The sequence below is a fragment of the Petaurus breviceps genome, unplaced genomic scaffold (assembly GCF_028583685.1).
Source record: "Petaurus breviceps papuanus isolate PSGF00001 unplaced genomic scaffold, PetGlider_PUasm1.0 91023, whole genome shotgun sequence".
NCBI lineage: Eukaryota > Metazoa > Chordata > Mammalia > Diprotodontia > Petauridae > Petaurus > Petaurus breviceps.
In genome coordinates, this window is record NW_027187398.1 from 6714092 (window position 1) to 6733364 (window position 19273).

The 19273-nt window shown below is 39.4% G+C and overlaps 1 protein-coding gene across 2 annotated transcripts in view; it reads right to left on the reverse strand.

The window, feature by feature from the left end:
* Positions 1 to 19273, reverse strand: part of GATAD2B (GATA zinc finger domain containing 2B) — a 111268-nt gene that overhangs the window by 10305 nt on the left and 81690 nt on the right. For both annotated transcript variants that reach the window (XM_069077960.1, XM_069077959.1), the window contains 6 exons: positions 7436 to 7774; positions 3066 to 3195; positions 2585 to 2716; positions 1764 to 1895; positions 1109 to 1279; positions 305 to 620 (listed from right to left, as the gene is read on the reverse strand). In XM_069077960.1, the coding sequence (XP_068934061.1) occupies positions 305 to 620; positions 1109 to 1279; positions 1764 to 1895; positions 2585 to 2716; positions 3066 to 3195; positions 7436 to 7773 (1219 nt within the window). In that variant the 5' untranslated portion in view covers position 7774. The remainder of the gene's footprint in view (positions 1 to 304; positions 621 to 1108; positions 1280 to 1763; positions 1896 to 2584; positions 2717 to 3065; positions 3196 to 7435; positions 7775 to 19273) is intronic.

A 19273-nucleotide genomic window follows, 5' to 3' on the forward strand; every position in this document is an offset into this window, starting at 1 on the left:
TTCCAGACATTAGCTCTGTTGCCCTGGGAAAGTTACTTAACTTCAGTTTGCCTCAGTTTCCTCAATTGTAAAATGGGGATAATAATAGTATCTACTACACTGGATTGTTTTGAGAATAAAATGAAATAATATCTGTAAAGTCTGGCACATAGTAGGCCCTTTCCCATAGGAGGGAGAAAAATTTCTGAAAATATACTAAACCAGAGTGCTGGCTAGTTTCCTCATCCCTGGCACACACTCCAATGTAAAATTGTCAGACTTGGAAGTTTCCTACAGAGGGAATGGGGAAATCTGATGACCTTACCTTGGCTGTCAATGACACTCTGTACCACCTCCTCCAAGCCCACCATGTAGATGAACTCGCTGTTGGCTGCACTGGGCAGGAAATGGAGCAGAGGGGCAGGAGGTTTAGGGGGTGGGATCTCCAGCAATGTCTTTTCCAGCTGCTTACGAAGGGCCAACTTAGCTGCTGCCTGTGAATTGGCTGCATCAGTCATGGCACTGGGACTGGGGAGTGGTGAAGACACTCTGTTAACAGTCCCTGGCTGGATGTGAGAGGCAAGGTTCATATAGATGGCAGAGGATGTTGTGCGCTGACAAGGGACAGAAGAACTTGACTGCTAGAATGCAATGAGAAGAAAGGTCAGTGACAGACGAAAAGAATTTCAGCTCTTACTCTTCCCTGGAAGAGGATATTTTCTTACTATGGCCTAGGCTGGGCCCAAGGAAAATGGGAGAATGATAATAGTGCCTATAGGCTAAAGTTGGTATCAGATCTGCTTAAAGGACTATGCAGAAAAATATTTCCAGAAGAGGAATGTCTGGCTTCCTCAGGTCAGAAATCTAGATACTACTTCCCTAGACTTTTCAGGAAGGTTTACCTCAAAGCTTTGCTGGGTGGGCTATTAATTCCTCAAACTGTTTCTTCTCTTTTTCTCCCTACCTGGCAGCTATCTCACTATCAAAAACTATGGCTGAACCCTCAAGTCTTCTCTGTGATGTTCTCAAGTTTAATCCAAATTATCTCTTTTTGATAAAAATGTACAGCCTAATCTTTAGCCACCACAGACAATAGAATCTCTCCACCTGTTCTGGGTAGTACTCTTACCGGCTGGTAGTTGATGGCGGGGTTCATGTTGGGTGTGGTGGTGCGTACAAGGCCAGGTTTGGGAGGCCCTCGCTGGCCTTGAAGTTGGGCAGGGTTTGGTGCAATAACTCGCTGTGACATCAGCATGTGTGGAAGGGTTGTGTTGGTTGCTGAGCGGATGACACTGTGACCCTAAAGGAGGCAAAAACAAAACAAATGACTCAGAACTTTGGGGCTTTGAGATAGGAAGCCTCCCATAAAATGCTCCTAAGGGGTAGCTGAAAGAAAGCTTGGGAAGTACCATTAGATTATCCCAGCTACATATTTTTTCTACATTTCCCCCCCAGGGAAACTGTGACATGCCATGTCTGAAAATCTTGCCTTGGCATCATAGGAATGCCTGACCTGCTCAACGTAAGATTGTTCTTTCCATTTAGGGAACAGCTAGCCTGAAAGTCTTATTGTCTAGTAAAGAACAAGCACTGTAAGGGTTCACTTACTGGCGCTATTCCTATATAAATCTAATGGCACCAATATAACTTTCCACTATGATAATTTCCTAATCTGGACAGGCTCTTCCCCTAATCCTTTCACATGCCTATAATCTCTCATGGGACTTAAGTCCTTTAGATCCAAATATGCTGCTATATATATATATATATATATATATATATACCTGCAATGTTCTCAGGTTTTGGGGCTCCACCCCCTGAGCACCAGGCCTGGAAGGGAGCTTGGACAGGCCCTGCTGTCCTACATGGGCAGGAGATGGCTGGACAATTGATGCTGCATTTTGCACAACTGGGGTCTAAAGGAAAAGGAAAAAAAAACCACATATTTAGAGATGGCCACGAACTAGAGAGATGGATAGTTGGTTACCTGGTGCTTTTTCCGGCACTAAAATGGCAACCATTACTGACCAGGGGGATAGACCAAGGTTCACCCAGTTGAGGGCTCAGATTGAAACTCACTGGAAGGAAGGAAGGAAGGAAACAACTTATTAAGCACCTTTTTTGTGCTTTATGAATATCACACGTGATCCTTACAACAACTTGGGAGCTAGGTGCTACTATGATCCTCATTTAACAGTTGAAAAACTGAGGCAGTGACATGCCAAGAGTCATACAGCTAGTAACTGTCTGAGGCTGGATTTAAACTCAGATATTCCCAATTTTAGTACTTTAACCCGTATGCCATTCAGTTGCTTCAATGAATTGCAGACGTTAAGAGATCACAGGAAAAAGGATGTGAGTGAATATACTAGCTCTACAAGTGTAAACAACTCACCTTAAAATCATGAACTCAGAAAGACTTTAGAGGTCATCTAGTTTAATTCTCTCAATGTATAGCTGATGCCCAGAGCGGCTATAAATGTCACCCAGGGACACATAAGTAGCAGGTGGCAGAGTAGGACTTGAACCCATATCCTTAGGCTAAAATTATTGTTCTTTAAAGAGTGTAGCATGCCTCAGTCTCTTTTCCCAAAGGGTACATTACCTTCTGAACCACATTCTCCTTCTGTAGCTGACTCTGCCTTAGTTTCTTCAACAGTACCAGTCTGGCTTCCTCTAGACGTAGCTCATCCCTCAGTTGCTTAATAAGTTGCTGCCGCTCCTCAATACCTTTCCCCTGAGGAAAGGGGGAAACCATCAGTCCTGGCAGTGCAATCACAGACTCACTTCCCTGGATAATAACTCACTCACTTTACTTTGAAACTTTTACCCACTGTATCTCCAATTCATTAACTAGAACAGTAATTCAGGGGAGAAAGTATATTTAAAAAGGAAAAAGTAAACCAAAGGGTTAAAAGAGATCACTATGTTTTCTCTTCTAGAGTCTACACTAGTCAATAGCATTTTGGACACATCTCCTAGTCCAATAAGGAGTCTAAATTATTACTAAGATTTTATCAGGTGTCCAGGAATACCTAATAAAAAGTGGGAGAAAAGAAAGGAATGTGGAAAGAAGTGTTTTTTACCTTAAACATCTCCAAATTGGCTGCTTTCAGTCTCTCTTCCATGCGGGAACTGGAACGTGGACTGGAGGCCTCATTGTCAGAAAGGACAATGATGTCAGGGGAGGGAGTCAGCCGTCCCCGGTCTGGCTCACTATGTAAAACAAGACAAGAAAAGGGCAGTGGGTTGAAGATCAAGGTACCCCCAACAATGAAGGCTCACAGGGAAGCTGAAAAATCTCTCATCAGCACTGAATGGAGAAACCCAAGGGAGTTTTGGTGTGAGGGGTTGTCTATCTTGCACCACCTAGAAAAAAGCAGTGACAACTAGGAAACTGAAACCACTAAGAGGTAAAATAAGGCCAGTTACCTGCAATAGAGGTGATGGCAGAGCCTCAGCTGAAATATCTTTCCCCCCATACCAAAGGCCTCTTCCATTTTAACATTCCTGGTTTACTTGGTTTTACAAGTGGGAAAAGAAGATAAGTGCTTTTACCAAGAGTTTTAAGTAAAATTCTTTGAAATAGTTTTTTTCCAAACCTTAACTCTAGGGTAAAATGGCCTTAAAGAAACTATTACAGGAAATAATAGCTGATTAGGAAGTGGCAGTGGTAATAAGTCCTATTTTCCCAACATGTGAAGGAAGCCTAACAGATACCAGAAAACTATAATGAATACCTAAGAATACACACACACACACACACACACACACACACACACTTTTCAGAGGGGGGAAGGTAGGGCAATTGGGGTTAAGTGACTTGCCCAAGGTCACACGGCTAGTAAGTGTTAAGTGTCTGAGGCCGGATTTGAACTCGGTTCCTCCTGACTCCAGGGCTGGTGCTCTATTCACTGTGCCACCTAGCCGCCCCCCCCCCCCCCAAGAAAATTTTAGAAGCTTTCTTTAGATTGAAAGAATGTTAAAGCTTAATAGTACTTTAAAGACTGTCTAGATCAAACCTCTAAGAGGCAAAGGAAGAGAGGACAGTCAAAAGAAATGGATGCTGACTGGGCTGTGATGTAAGAAGAAACTCTTGACAAGCTCTCATGACAAATTCAGACAGCCAGAGATCTCTGTTCTGCCAAACAAGAGAAAAAAAAAGCCTTCAGAGCTCAGGGAGTTCAAAGAGGGTACTATCTGTCAGAACCTACGGAATCACTGAGGACAATATGCAAGTAATCAGACTAATAAAACTTGTAGTCTCCTGAGGAGGGCAGAAGTCCCAGTCATGAACATGTAGAAATCTAATTTCTTTGCCAAAGGTTATATACAGGATCTTCCTCCTCTCTTGGAAAGAAACCATCCAGGCAAAGCTTTTAATTCCAGGCTCAAGTCTCTCCTATTTAGTGTTTAGACAGACCTATCCTGGAGTTAGATTACTCCATTTGAAGATTTCTTCATTCACTATGTGCTTAGCAGCACTGTATCTGAGAGAATTCTGCTTCTCTAAGATACTGGAAAATGTCCATTATCTGAAATAAGCCTTGGGAGTAATAGAGGGTTTTAAAAGCCTTAAGTACCCAGATTTCACACAAAGCTACATTCTATAGATGCTCCTCCTCACAAAAAACATTCTCCTAGGCTTCATCTTCTCTGAGATTTCCAATTCAAAAAACAGTAAAGAGGGAAGGAACAAGTATTTATTAAACACTATTATGTGCCATTCACTGTGCTAAAAACCCTTTACAAATATCTCATTTGAGTCTCACAACAACCCTGGGAGATAGCTACTATAATCCCCATTATAGTAGCTAAGGCACAGTGGTTAAATAACTTGTTCAAGGTCACATAGCTATTAAGTCTCTAAAGCTGGTTTTGAACTCAGGTCTTCCTGGTTCTAGGACTAGATTCTATCTACTGTGTCACCTAGCTATAAGTATGGGATATGTGTATGTTCTCCACTCCAAAACATTCTAGTCCTGAGAGGGACACCATCATTAAGGTTTCTCTTCTCACTGACAGAATCAACAAAAACATCCTTTGTATAATCACCTTCTGACATTTGGAACAGGAATTCAACCTATCTGTATATTCATTTGTCTATATTAGCTAAGATCTACTGAAGAGATAAGACTATAGCAAAAGAGGAAAGTGCAAAGATGTTAGGAAATCACCAAGCAAAGACAGCAAACTGAGGATGAGGACACATGACTAGCTACAACTGGACAGATGTCAAGGTGAGTGACAATTCTAAAGAGGAATTTATTTTTCTATTTATTTTATTTTTATCTCTTCTTATCTCCAAACTAATGTGGAAGGACCATTTTGAGGTCTGGATGGTAGATGGTTTGCCCCATGGATTCTGTTTGATTCACTGGTATTTATCTCTGGAGCCAGCGGCTCTGACTTTGGTTGAATACATAGACCATAAAAATTATCCTGCATGATTAATATTGAGGCAAGAAGATATTCTGTAGTCAAACTAAGTGTCATGGGGGTGGCTATGTGGCACAGTGAATAGAGCACCAGCCCTGGAGTCAGGAGGACTTGAGTTCAAATCTGGCCTCAGACACTTAACATTTACTAGCTGTGTGACCTTGGGCAAGTCACTTAACCCCAAATGCCCTGCCTTCCTTCCCCCTCCAAAAAAAAAAAAAAAAAAGGCAAAAAACAAACAAGTGTCAAACTGGGTGAATGGCAAGTGACCTAGCACTAAACTAGGAAGAGACATCTAGCCTATCGTACAATAGCTAACATTTATTTAGTGCTTAAATATTTTAAAAATAGTTTACATATATCATCTTACTGATTCTCACAATAACCCTGGGAAGGTAGGTGCTATATTATCTCCATTTTATAGATAAAGCAACTGAGGTTAAGCGACAAAGAGGTTAAGGGACTTACACAGAGTCACACAAGTAGTATGTCAGGCAACATTTTAACTCAAGTACTTCCTGACTCCAAATTCAGTACTATCCACTATGCCATCTAGCTGCCTGTTCAAGGCAGAGGATTAACAAGAAACATTGGGTGCACTGGCACTTTGAGAAACAACCACAAAAGCAATTCCATTTCTAGCTATAATTAGACCCATAATATATGAGAATGGGGCAATGAGAGATCTATTAGTTAAAGATAAAGCAAATAAATATGGGACTGGTTAACCAATATGTCATCTCCCTGCTGAATTTCCCCACCCCTAGCCTTTTTAAGTTTAGTGTTCTAGTATCTTCCATTAATCTTCTAGCAAGATGAGCAGCTATTCTGTTCCCTCCCCAAGCACACAGGGCCTTTGAAGGTTTTTGTTTTAAACCTAAAGTCCTATTCAATGGATATATGTCATCAAGACCCTTACTCTGCTTCATCTCCCGTGACTAAGACTAGCAGGTGTTCAAGTTAGGAAGTTACTAATTTTAATTGTAAAGTGAGACAAACTAAGCAGATGCAACTGCTATTTTCCTCTAAATTCTAATAAGAATGAGAGACATTAGGTACTTGCTAGATCCAAGAAGGTTTTTCTGAATAGAAGTCACAGCCATATAACTTTCCTATTTGATAATGAAGGGACAAAGATAATTAGGAAATGGTTATACTGAAAATACTCCTGCTTTCAGATTTTGGAAGTATTTAAGAGGCCATCTAGCACAAGTACCTTTCCTCTACTTCTGTTCCTCTGCAGAGGACATGAATCACAGGTTAGCACTACTTAGTTAAAAGCTACCAGCCTCTCATAGTGAAGGGAAGTTGGAAGTTAAAAGTAACCATCCTTCCAGCTAAAACAAAGATTTGGACAGTTCTTACAAGGACTGGGCTTTCCCAAGCTAGTGTTCACAAAGCCCTTAGTGTAAACTCTATTCTTTCTTATACTCTGACTTGAATGACCAGACAAGAAGAAGCTAGAAGAAGGGAGGAATTATCTACTTCTCAGAAGGCCTAAAAAAAGCTAGCTCCTGTCCCTCTTAATATGTTGGCAGAATACTACATGCACAATTCAAAACTGACCTAATCTAAGTGAAAATTTCACTTTAGCTAAATTCTTTAAATAAATAAGTCATAGGACTAGTTTGGAAATCTGAAAAGAAAGCCTTACAAATTAGCACTGGGCTACAGGTATTTAGGAGTAACTCCAAGACTTAATTCCCTTTGTTCTGGTCACTAAACAAGGGTAGAATTGAGAGAGGCCTAGATGTATAAACATCTCAGTCTTATTAGCTATAGCATGAGGGCACTGCTTTCAAACTTATTGAGAGGATGAGGGAATTTCATGTACAGGGGGAGGTAATACACATTTCCTCCTCTACCTCACAATTGGCTAAGCAAGTAACAGAAAAATTCCTGGCTTGACTGGAGTGACAAAACACACCCCTTTTTTCTTTGAAATACGCTTTATTTTTTGTAAAGCCTTTTCTCAGATGATAAACCCTTTGCTAGAAAAAATTAGGTTGAACTGTACCTTCTCCTAGCACTCATATCCACGGGTTCATCATTGATGTTCTCCTTGCCTGGCCGTCCAGCAGTCCTGTTATCCCCATGTGGCCTCAGGTTCCCATTAAGTTTTTCCTCATAGCCCTTGCCACCGCCGCCACCATCCTGTTTAGTAGGTAACTCATGGGGCATCTCAATGCCTGCAAGGTCCTTCCTTTTGAGCAGTGCTAACATTTTTAATCGCTCCATAGCCTCATGTCCTTCCATCTTGAGTCTCTTTGCCAGGACATCATCACGTTCATCTGCCTGGTCTAGGCTTCGCTTCAGCAGATTCAGGCGAAGGGCATCTTCTGTCATTCTGTCCATCCTATGCAGAGAAAGAAAACAAAGGATAAGGTCAGGGTAAAAGCTGGTAATTGGAATATTCTAGTTAGTTAATAAGGCAAAAGACTGATGGCAAGAAGAAATTTGGGCACAGTCTGACATTAATCTTGGACTCTGGGAGAACAAATTTCAAAAAATTCAGAGAAAAGAGGCAGGATCCCATGGAATCAAATTACATATAGGGTGTGATGACCTAAGAGGGACAGGAAATTCTAAAGAATCAAACTCTAAAATTCAAAACCCCATTTCTCGTGGGGAAGAATAAGGGAAGGCTGACTAAAGAGATTGATGTTGATGACTAATGAACTAATCAACTTATTTTTTAAAAGATATCTGTAAAAAACAAGGATAGATAATGGAAAATGCATACACAAACATGATCCAGTCCTGCAAAAATGGTTAAGTAGTGCTAAATCTCAGAAAGCATCAAGGCTGATGCAATAAAGTTAAGGCAACAATGCCGGGAGTTTTTTGGTCCTCTGTCAGAGAAAAGAGGAGAATCAAATAAGGGGATAGTAATAGTACTTTGGTAGAAGAAACAATAAAAATGGATCTCGAAGAAGGCAGAGTTGATCATTTTTTGTTTTGCTTCTGTTTTCTGTGCCAAAGAGAATGGTTTTTGAACTGGAAAGGACACAGCAAAAATGGATGACAGGGAAGTAATATTCAAGTGGGGAGGATGGTGAGATCATCTTACTGACTTTGAGTTCATTCCTGGGTGCTGAAAGAACTATAGATATGACTGGTGAACCATAGCTGGTGATGGCTGAATGATCATGAAGATTGAGAACAGTATAACATAGGATTGAGAAATGGCAAATGTTCCAATTTTCAACAAAGGGAAGAGAATGGAGTCTGTTACTAGAGGTCTGTGTGTTTGACTTCAACTACTAGAAAATTTTAGAACGCATCATTAAAGGCATGGTTAGTGATCATTTAGAAAATGAAGCAGACAAAAAAAGCTAACATGACTTCATTAATAACAGGCAATATAGGGGCAGCTAGGTGGCACAGTGAGTAAAGCACCGGCCCCGGAGTCAGGAGAACCCAAGTTCGGTTCTGGCTTCAGACACTTAACACCCCCCCACACAAAAAAATAGCCATGTAACCTTGGGCAAGTTATTTAACCCTAATTGCCCTCCAAAAGGAAAAAAAAAAACATGCAATATATACACATTACATACACACAGATTACTAGCAATACTTGCTATGTAAGCAAAAAAAAAATGGAATAAAGTGAGTGACCGTCAACTGGGGAATGGCTGAACAATCTATAGTATATGAATATAATGGAATATTACAGCATCAAAAGAAAAAAAACAAATATAACAAAGTCAGGGAAACTTTCATAAACTGATGAAGAGAAAACAGAGTAAGCAATATAAGAGAACATACACAGTAATGACAATAAGATAAACAAGACTAAAAGATATTGGAACCTCTGATCAATGCAATTAATAGGACTGATGAAATATACATTCTCTTCTCAGTAGAATGATAGCAGCCTATACATACAAAATGAGACTTGTGTTGTAAGACATTGCTGATTTATCTTATTTGACTATACTTCTTTATTACAAGAGAAAGATCTATGTAGAGAAGGAAGACCTTGATCTTACTCCTAATATTTACTAGTCTTTCTTTACTTACTTTCCTGTGACCTTCGACAAATCATTTAATCTCTCTATGTGCTTCAAAAACTCCCTAGGAAATTATCTACTAAATTATAGTGGATTGCAATCTGCTTCAGTGGAAGAAGTTTTTATGCTGAAGAGATTACAGATGTTTCTTATACTTCAGTACTGATGGGTAGATCAGGGGAATGCTACAGGATATAGTTCACCAAGATTTTACCAAAGTATCTGATAAAATTTCTTATGCTATTTATTATTTTTTTCTCAATTATATATAACTTTTTTTTAACATGTAAAAATTTTGAGTACCAAATTCTCTCCCTCCCTCCTTGCCTTCCCTCCTCATTGAGAAGGCAAGCAATGTGAAACAGGTTATACACGTGCAGCCATGCAAAACATATTTCCATATTCGTTCGTGTTGTGAAACAAAACAGATTAAAACTTTAAAAAGTATGATATTCTTGCAGAAAAGAAATGGAGGATAGGTAATAGTACAGTTAAACACAGTCAGAGTGACAGTTCAGAAGAGTAGTTATTAATAGTTTGAGGTCTCCTATAGAATGTTCCAGGCATCTGTACTTGGTCCTGTGCTGTTTAACACGATTATCAATAAGGAACAAATTCACAACAGTGCACTGATCAAATATGCGTAACACTTTGGATGACAAGATCGGAAGCCAAAAAAACAAAACAAAACCTGAAAGAGCTTAATAGGAATAAACATAAAGTCTTGTACTTGGTTCAAGAATTCAACTTCACAGGTATAAGATGTGGAAGCATATAGTTCATTTGAAAAATATTTTGGATTTTTAGGGGACTGCAAGTTCTAGATGAGTCAATAACATTATAATATGAGTGGCAGCCAAAGAAAACTCATGCTATCTTCAGTTACACTGTGAAAAAGTACAGCTGCCAAGACAAGGAAAGTGATGTACTACTGTTGTACTTTGCCCTGGTCAAACCATGTCTTAAACATATAAAGGGGAAACATGATAGGTGAGTATCTGAAGTACCATCACAAAGTAGTATTAGATGTGTTCTACTTTGTTTGGGAGCAATGGATAGAAATTGCTAAGAGGCAAATTTAGGCTTGAGGTATAGAAAAACTTCATAGTCATTGGAGTTGTTCAAAATTGCAATAGTAATTGTAGCTAGTTGGCAGATAGTTCTCTCAGTGTTACGGAGTTATGGAGTGGATGGATTCTTTTTCATGTATACATGTGAGCAGATCACCTCTGAGGCTCCTTTCAGCTCAAATGCTGTAATCATCATTTGTTTAACAAGCATTTAAGGACCCATGTACTCTTAAGGGCCTAGGCTAGGTCCCAGCAAACCTGCAGACCTTGGGAGCCACTGAATCAGAAGTGACAGCAACAGTTGCTCTCTGGAAGAGCTCTCAGCCCACAGACAGTAAAGGGGCGAAACAACTGGTCAGAAGGAGATTACAGGCGTCTCTTTGCTAGTACTGAGGCAGGACTCTGTTGCTTTGCTCATACTCTGATCTGGGTTGAAATCCTGGGTGGCAGTCCCAGGGCAAGAAGGAGCACTGACATAGTAAAGCTTGTGGCAGTAGTGGAGAGGGAATCCTCTTCACAGTTCCAGGGCAGAAAAGAGTGCTTGTGGTTGCTCACAGACCAGAGCACGGATTGGGAGAACAGTCAATACCTCTCCTTAGATCATACCACCTTAGAAGAACTGAAAACTTACAAGTCCCTAGAAGTATCTCTGAAAATAGCTGCGCAAAACTCCAGAAACTTGGGACAGTGTGCTCTCCATCCTGAAAACAGAATTCTGCTTTAACAAAGAGTTAAAAATTAACTAATAGGCTGGGAAAATGAGCAAATAACATAAAAAGCTCTATTGAAAGTTACTATGGTGACAAGGAAGATCAAAACACCATCAGAAGAAGACAACAAAGTCAAAGTTCCTATGTACAAAGCCTCCAGAAATATATGAATTGGTCTCAGGCAGTGGAAGAACTCAAAAAGGATTCTGAAAATCAAGTAAGAGATGTAGACGAGATATTGGGAAGAGAAATCAGAGTGATACAAGAAAATCATGAAAAAAGAGTCAATAGTTTGGTAAAAGAGACATGAAAAACACTGAAGAAAATAACACCCTTAAAAAACAGACTAGGTCAAATGGTAAAAGCGGTCCAAAAAGCCAATGAGGAGAAAAATGCCTTAAAAAGCAGAATTGCTCAAATGGAAAAGGAGGTCCAAAACCTCAATGAAAAAAAAAAAGCCTTATAAAGTAGAATGGAGCAAATGGAAGCTAATGACTTTATGAGAAATCAATAAATTATAAAACAAAACCAAAAGAATGAAAAAATAGAAGACAATGTGAAATATCTCACTGGAAAAAAATAACTGATCTGGAAAACAGATCCAGGAGAAATAATTTAAGATTATTTAAGAAATTTAAGAAATAATTTAATAATCTGACTACTTGAAAGCCATGATAAAAAGAAAAACAGAGACATCATCTTTCTAGAAATTATCAAGGAAAACTGCCCTGATATTCTAGAACTAGAAGGTAAAACTGAAGTTGGAAAAATCCATTGATCACCTCCTGAAAGAGATCACAAAATGAAAACTCCCAGGAATATTATAGCCAAATTACAGAGTTCCTAGGTCAAGAAGAAAATATTGCAAACAGTCAGAAAGAAACAATTCAAGTATCATGGAACCACATTCAGAATAACACAAGATTTAGAAGTTTCTACATTAAAGGACTGGAGGGCTTGGAATATGATATTCTGTAAGGCAAAGGAGCTAGGATTACAACCAAGAATCGCCTACCCAGCAAAACTGAGTATAATCCTTTCGAGGAAAAAACTGACATTCAATGACAGAAGACTTTTAAGCATTCTTAATAAAAAGATAAGAGCTGAATAGAAAATCTGACTTTCAAATACAAGATTCAAGAGAAGCATAAAAAGGTAAGCCATAGGGGCCTTAATAAGATCAAACTGTTTACATTCTTATATGGGAAGATGATATTTGTAACTCATAAAACCTTTCTCATTATTAGGATACTTAGGAGTATATATAGACAGAAGACACAGGTGTGAGTTGAATATGAAGGGATGATATCTAAAAAATAAAATTAAGAGATGAGAGAGGAATTTATTGGGAGAAGAAGAAAGGGAGCAATAGATTAGGGTAAATTATCTCATATAAAAGAGGCAAGAGAAAACTTACAATGGAACGGAGAAGCAGGAAGGTGAAAGGGAATGGGACAACATGACTCTCATCAAATTTGGCCTAAGGAGGGAATAACATACACCCTCAATTGGGTATCTTAACCCTACAGGATAATAGAGGGGTAGGGGATAGGAGGGGGGAGAAGAGAGGAGAGGGCAGATTGGAGGAGAGGATGGTTAGAGGCAAGCATTTCTTAAGGGGGATGGGGTCAAGGGAGAAGGTGGAGTGGGTGGGGGGCAGGATGGGATGGAGGGAAGTGTAGTTGCTCTTTCACAATATAACTACTATGGAGATTTGGATAACTACACATATACAATCTATATTGAATTGCTTGTCTTCCCAGTGGGGGTGGGTGAGGAGTGAAGAAGGGGGAAAAAATCTGGAACTTAGTTTTAAAAACAAATATTTAAAAATTAGTTTTTTACATGCAACTGGGAAATAGGATATACAGGTACTGGAGTACAGAGACCCATCTTGCCCTACAAGAAAGTTAGGGGGGGTGAAGGGGGAGGATATAAGAGAGAACAGAGTGGGGGAAGGGGTATTCAGTAGGCTTGCTATTTTGGGGTGGGGGGTAGGGGAAAGAAAAAATTGTAACTCAAAATCTTGTGTAGATGAATGCTGAAAACTAAAAATAAATAAATTAAAAATTTGAAAAAAAAAAAAACCCAAAAAAATAAAATTAAGGGGGGAGAGAGGAATGTACAGGGAGAAAGAGAAAGGGAGAGGCAGGGTGGGGTAAATTATCTCACATAACAGAAGCAAGAAAAAAACCTTTACAGTGGAGGGGAAGAAGAAGGAGGTGAAGAGGAGTGAGTGAACCTTACTCTCATCAGAATTGGCTCAAAGAGAATAATATACACACTTAATTGCGTATAGAAATCTATCTTACCCTACAGGAAAATAGAGGAGAAGAGGAAAAACAAAGGGGGGAGTTATAAAAGGGAGGGCAGATGGGGGGGGGGGAGTACTCAGAAGCAAACCATTTTTGAGGAGGGACAGGGTGAAAGGTGAGAGAAAATAGATTAAACAGGGGGAGGGGAGATAGGATGGAGTTTTGGAAATAAGCAATAGTAACTGTGAAAAAAATTTTGAAGCAAGTTTCTGATAAAGGCCTCATTTCTCAAACACATAGAGAACTGAGTTGAGTTTATGAAAATAAGAGCCATTCCCCAACTGATAAATGATCAAAAGATATGATCAGTTTTTGGTTTTTTTTTTTGAGGGCAACTGGGGTTAAGTGACTTGCCCACGGTCACATGGCTAGTTTTTGTGTTAAGTGTCTGAGGCCGGATTTGAACTCAGGTCCTCCTGTCTCCAGGGCCGGTGCTCTAATCACTGCACCACCTAACCACCTGTAAAGCATACCTTTTTTTTTCTTTGCCTTCTGAAGGGCAATTGGGGTTAAGCAACTTGCCCAAGGTTACATGGCTAGTTTTTTTGTGTGGCTGTTAAGTGTCTGAGGCTGGAACTGAACTTGGGTCCTCCTGACTCTGGGGCCAGGGCTTTATTCACTGCCCTACCTAGCCGCCCCTCTATGATCAGCTATTGGTAGCCATGTGAAAAAGTACTCTAACTCACTACTGACTGGAGAAATGGAAATTAAAACAATTTTGAGATACTACCTCTTACCTATTAGATTGGTTAATCGGTCAGAAAAGGCAAATGACAAATGTTGGAGGGGATGGGAGGGGGGGGAATAAGACTTTAATTCACTGTTGGTGGAGTTGTGAACTAATTCAACCACTCTGTAGAACAATCTAGAACTATGCCCAAAAGGCTATAAAACCATGCATACCTGGCAATTCTACTACTAAGTCTGTAGCCTAAAAGATATATATATGTATATATATATATGATATATATGTATATATACACATAAAAGAAAGGAACCCATATGTACAAAAATATTTATAGCAGTTCTTTTTGGGGGATAAAGAATTAGAAGTTGAGGAGATGCCCATCAATGGGGGAATGGTTGAACAAGTTGTGGTATGTGATTATGATGGAATACTATTTATACTGTAAGAAATGATGAGCAGGATGCTCTCAGAAAAACCTGGAAAGACTTGTACGGGATGATGCAAAGTGAAATCTACTGCGTACAAAGTAACAGCAATATTCTAGGATGCTCAGCTTCGAATGACTTCTCAGCAATACAATGATCAAAGACAACTCTGAAGGATTTATGATGAAAAATGCTATCCATTTAGATAGAGAAAGAACTGGTGGTGTTTGAATAAAGACTGAAACTTTTTTTAAACTTTATTTTTCTTGATTTTTTTTCTTGGTGTTTTTTTTCACAGCATAACTATTATGGATATGTTTTACATGACTATACATGTATAACTTATGTTGAAATGCTTGCCTTCTCAGTGGGGGTGGGGAGGGAGGAAGGGAGAGAATATAGAACTCAAAATTTTAAAAATGAATGTTAAAAATTGTTTTTACATGTAGCTGAGGAAAAATAAAAGCTAAAAAAATCAAAAACCAAAACTCCTTAAACCCTGTACCTCTCAGTTGTTTCCTAGGCCATACTCTTCCTCCTTCCCCACTGTAACCCACTGATGAACCAACTCAATTGTGTATTATGCCCTTTGCCCACTTTGTTCAACTGCCAATCACAACTTGCCAATCCTGGTTTACTCATACCATTCACCTTCTTGGCTCCTAGTCACGTGCTGCTGCATGAAACTGGAAGATAGCATGAAACCATGATGATTAAGTCTACTATAATCATTCAATCAGTCAATAAGCATTTATTAAATGCTGATTATGTATCACACACTTTGATAAGCATTGGGGAGACCAAACCCCCTCCCCCAAAACAAAAATTTTTTCCTCAAGGAGCTTCCTTTATAAAGGAGAAGATAAGATGCAAATAACTATGTCTACACAGGTTATTTCAGAAGGAATGTCCTGTGGGGAGGGAAAGTGGGGAAAGATCAGATGAGGAAAGGTCAGTATCTGAAGGTAGTATCTGATCTATCTTAAAGAAAACCAACTAGCCGTGTAACCTTGGGCAAGTTACTTAAGCCCAATTACCCTCCAAAAGGCAAAAAAAAAAAAAAAAAGAGAAAGAAAACCAAAGAATTGTGGAGGTGAGGAGGGAAAGCATGGAATTGGGAAACTGAATGTTATATGAAAGAAACAGAAATAAAGCCAGTATTGCCGGATTGCAAAATACAAGGAAGTAATGACTAGAAAGGTAGGGAGGGCCAGTTATGAAGGGTTTTTAAAAAGTCAAACAGGATACTGAGTGATATCATTAAATAATGATATAATTCTATACCCATCTAAAAAAAACTGCTTTGACAACTAATAGAAGGATCAGACTGGGAAGAGATTGGAAGCAGGCAGACCAATCAACATGTTATAGCAATAGTTCAAGTGTGAGGTGATAAGGACTTGCGCCAGATGTTTGAGTGGAAAGGATGGGAATGTATGGAAGAGACATGAAGGTAGAAATGGCAAGACATGACAACAGACTGGATATGTAGGGAGAGAGCAAGGAGTCAAGGATGACTACAAATTTATGTTATCTAATCTCCATTGGGCTGTCAACCCAATGCAAACATTCTATTACTGCCTAATTGATTCACTACCCCACTTTCCAAAGCAGCTGTTCCAAATTCTCACTCTTCTCTCTTCAAGCAGCCAAAAACACCTTCCCCCTGAATGCTCTAAGCAGAGATCCTAAATTCATACTTCACTGAAAAAAAGGCTTTCTGTTTCTCCCAAATATTCCCCTCAAGAAGTAAATAAAAACACTAATGCATTGCTGGTGGAGCTGTGAACTGATCCAACCATTCTGGAAAGCAATCTGGAATTATGCCCAAAGGGCTATAAATAATTTCATACCCTTTGACCCAGCAATACCACTTCCAGGGTTGCATCCCAAAGAGATCATAGAAGTGGGAAAAAGACCCATATGTACAAAAAATATTTATAGCAGCTCTTTTTGTAGTAGCAAAGAATTGGAAATTAAGGGGGTGCCCATCAATTGGGGAATGGCTGAACAAGTTGTGGTATATGCATGTTATGAAATACTATTGTGCAATAAGAAATAAGGAGCAGATGGGCTTCATATTTACCTGGAGAGGCTTATACGAACTGATGCTGAGTGAGAAGAGTAGAGCCAGGAGGAATTTGTACACAATTACACACAGAACATATGTGTGATGACCAACTTTGATAAACTGGACTGTTCTCAGCAATCCAGAGATACAAGTCAAACCCAAAAGACTCATGATGGAGAGAGATGTTTACATCCAGAGAAAGAACTGAGACCGAACCCAGACTGAAGCAAACTACCTGCCCTGTTTCGTATTCTTGTTTGGTTTTGTTTCTTCTTTCCCATTCTTCATTCCATCTGTTACATTCCTTTTTAAAAAAAAAAAAGCAATTGGGGTTAAGTAACTTGCTCAAGGTTACACGGCCAGGTGTTTCCGGGTGGGTGCTAAGTGTCTGAGCCCGGATTCGATCCCCAGGTCATCCTGCCACTGGAGCCGGTGCTCTTACTCACTGTGCTACCTGGCCGCCCCTACATTCCTTCTTTATAACCTGACTAATGCCTAATGTGAAAGTATTTGCCTATACTATACTTGATTGTATGCCGCCATGGCGGGGGGGAAGGGGGAGGGAGAGAAAATATGAAACTCAAGGAACTGTGGTAATGAATCTTGTAAACTAAAAGTAAACAAATTAATAAAGACCAAAAAAAAAAAAAGAAACAAAAAAAGGAAAAGCAAAACCACTATAACAAACATGCAATTAATCAAAACAAAATCCCAAGTTAACTATGTATAAAAATTAAGTCTCATTCTGCATATTCAGCCTAGAGGAAGTAGGGTAGCATGTTTTACCATTACTCCTTTGAAATCATGGTTCATCACTGTACTGATGAACCATGGTCTTTTCAAAGTTTTTTAGGTCTTTTCAAAGTTTTTGTCTTTTCAATGTTGTTATTGTATAAATTATTTTCTCAGTTCATCTCTTTTTAACCTGTATCCATTCATAAAAGTCTTACTAGGTTTCTCTGAAATCATCCTTTTTAGTCATTTCTTATAGAACAATGGCATTCTATCACATTCATATATCATAATTTCTTCAGCCATTATTACCCAAATAACGGGTGCTTCCTTAGCTTCTAGTTCACTGCTACCAGAAAAGAGCCGCTAGAAATATTAACATACATGGATTCTTTCCCTCTTTCTTTGATCTTTTTGGGGCAAAAGTCTGTTACTGTTGTCAAAGGGTATGGACAGTTAATACTGACTTTTTGGGCATAGTTCCAAACTGCTTTCGAGGATATCTTATACCAATTCACAGCTACATCACTGATGCATTACTGTGCCTATTTCCCTGCAGACCCTACAAGCATGTAATTTTCCTTTTTTGTTATATTTGCTTATTTTGTAGTGGGGATGAAGTGGAACCTCAGAGTTGTTTTATTACTGCACAATACTAAATGGTGGGCCGAAATGGTGAAACAGCAAAAAGAAATATAACAAGTTCTCCTCAATAAAATTCCTCCTGATCTAGAAAAATGCTCCAAATCTAATTAATCCTGACTAGGAAATTGAAAGGGAGAAAAATCAGTGTCAGTTTTCTAGCCCTGGTCAGCATAGGGAGAGAGATCTGAGGACACTGGAAATAAGAATCCAGTCAGAATTTTAGTGTTTGGAGCATTCCAGTTTGGTGGGAAACTGTATATGGTGGAAAGTGGAGGCCTTAGATTCCGCTTAAATTTGTGTAGAGTACAGGAACATATGCCAAATGGGAGCTTAGTAATTTAGTTCTGGGTCACAGATCCAGGGTAGACTGAAGAAGGGATCAGGAACTAGAGACAAGGAATGGTCACAGGCATTAGGCCAAGTACCAAGAAAGAGCAAGTTCAGAAGCAAGTAGCAGCTATGTTGGTCACAAGGTCTCTGTTCTAGCTTATAGTCCAGTAAATCTGTTGCTGTTTGTTCTTTGTTCTGGAAGAGGACTATAACATCAGGAAGATGATACCATGACTTGCAAGTGAATTGGATTTAACTGAGGGAAGGCTGTGCAAGGTGACCAGCCTCACTTTCTCCTCTGGAATCATCTCAGTCCAGTGGCCAGATAGAGACGACTGGAGATGGCCTCACAGCCCAATATGTAGTCAATGGAGGTATAATCAGGGCAAGAATCTCAGACCAAAGAGAAACCTACAACCCTGTCATTCTGAACCAGTAGAGCTTTCCAGTTGGGTGATAAGTGTTTGAATCTAGCAGCAGTCTACTGGGGCATATGGGGCAAACCCATACACCTATTACTTAGCCTGAACCCAGTTCAGGAACTTGCAGAATTCAGACTAAGGAGAGATGTAATCAGACTTTGTCCAGGATGAGACCACTTCGGGAGTACGGAAAGCTTATAAGTCCCTAGCCAGAGTTGTCCCTGAGATACTGGAATAATATAACACTCAATATCCCTAGAGAGAAGCAGCAGGACTAGCCCAGACATTCTCATGTGAAGTGCAAGAGCCTAGCCCTAATATTTAGTTTGGAAAATAAGGAAATAAAATTATAATCTAATCATAAAAAGCCATTACAGCGATAGGGACAATTAAGACACAAACCCAGAAGAATGACATCAAAACATCTATAAGCA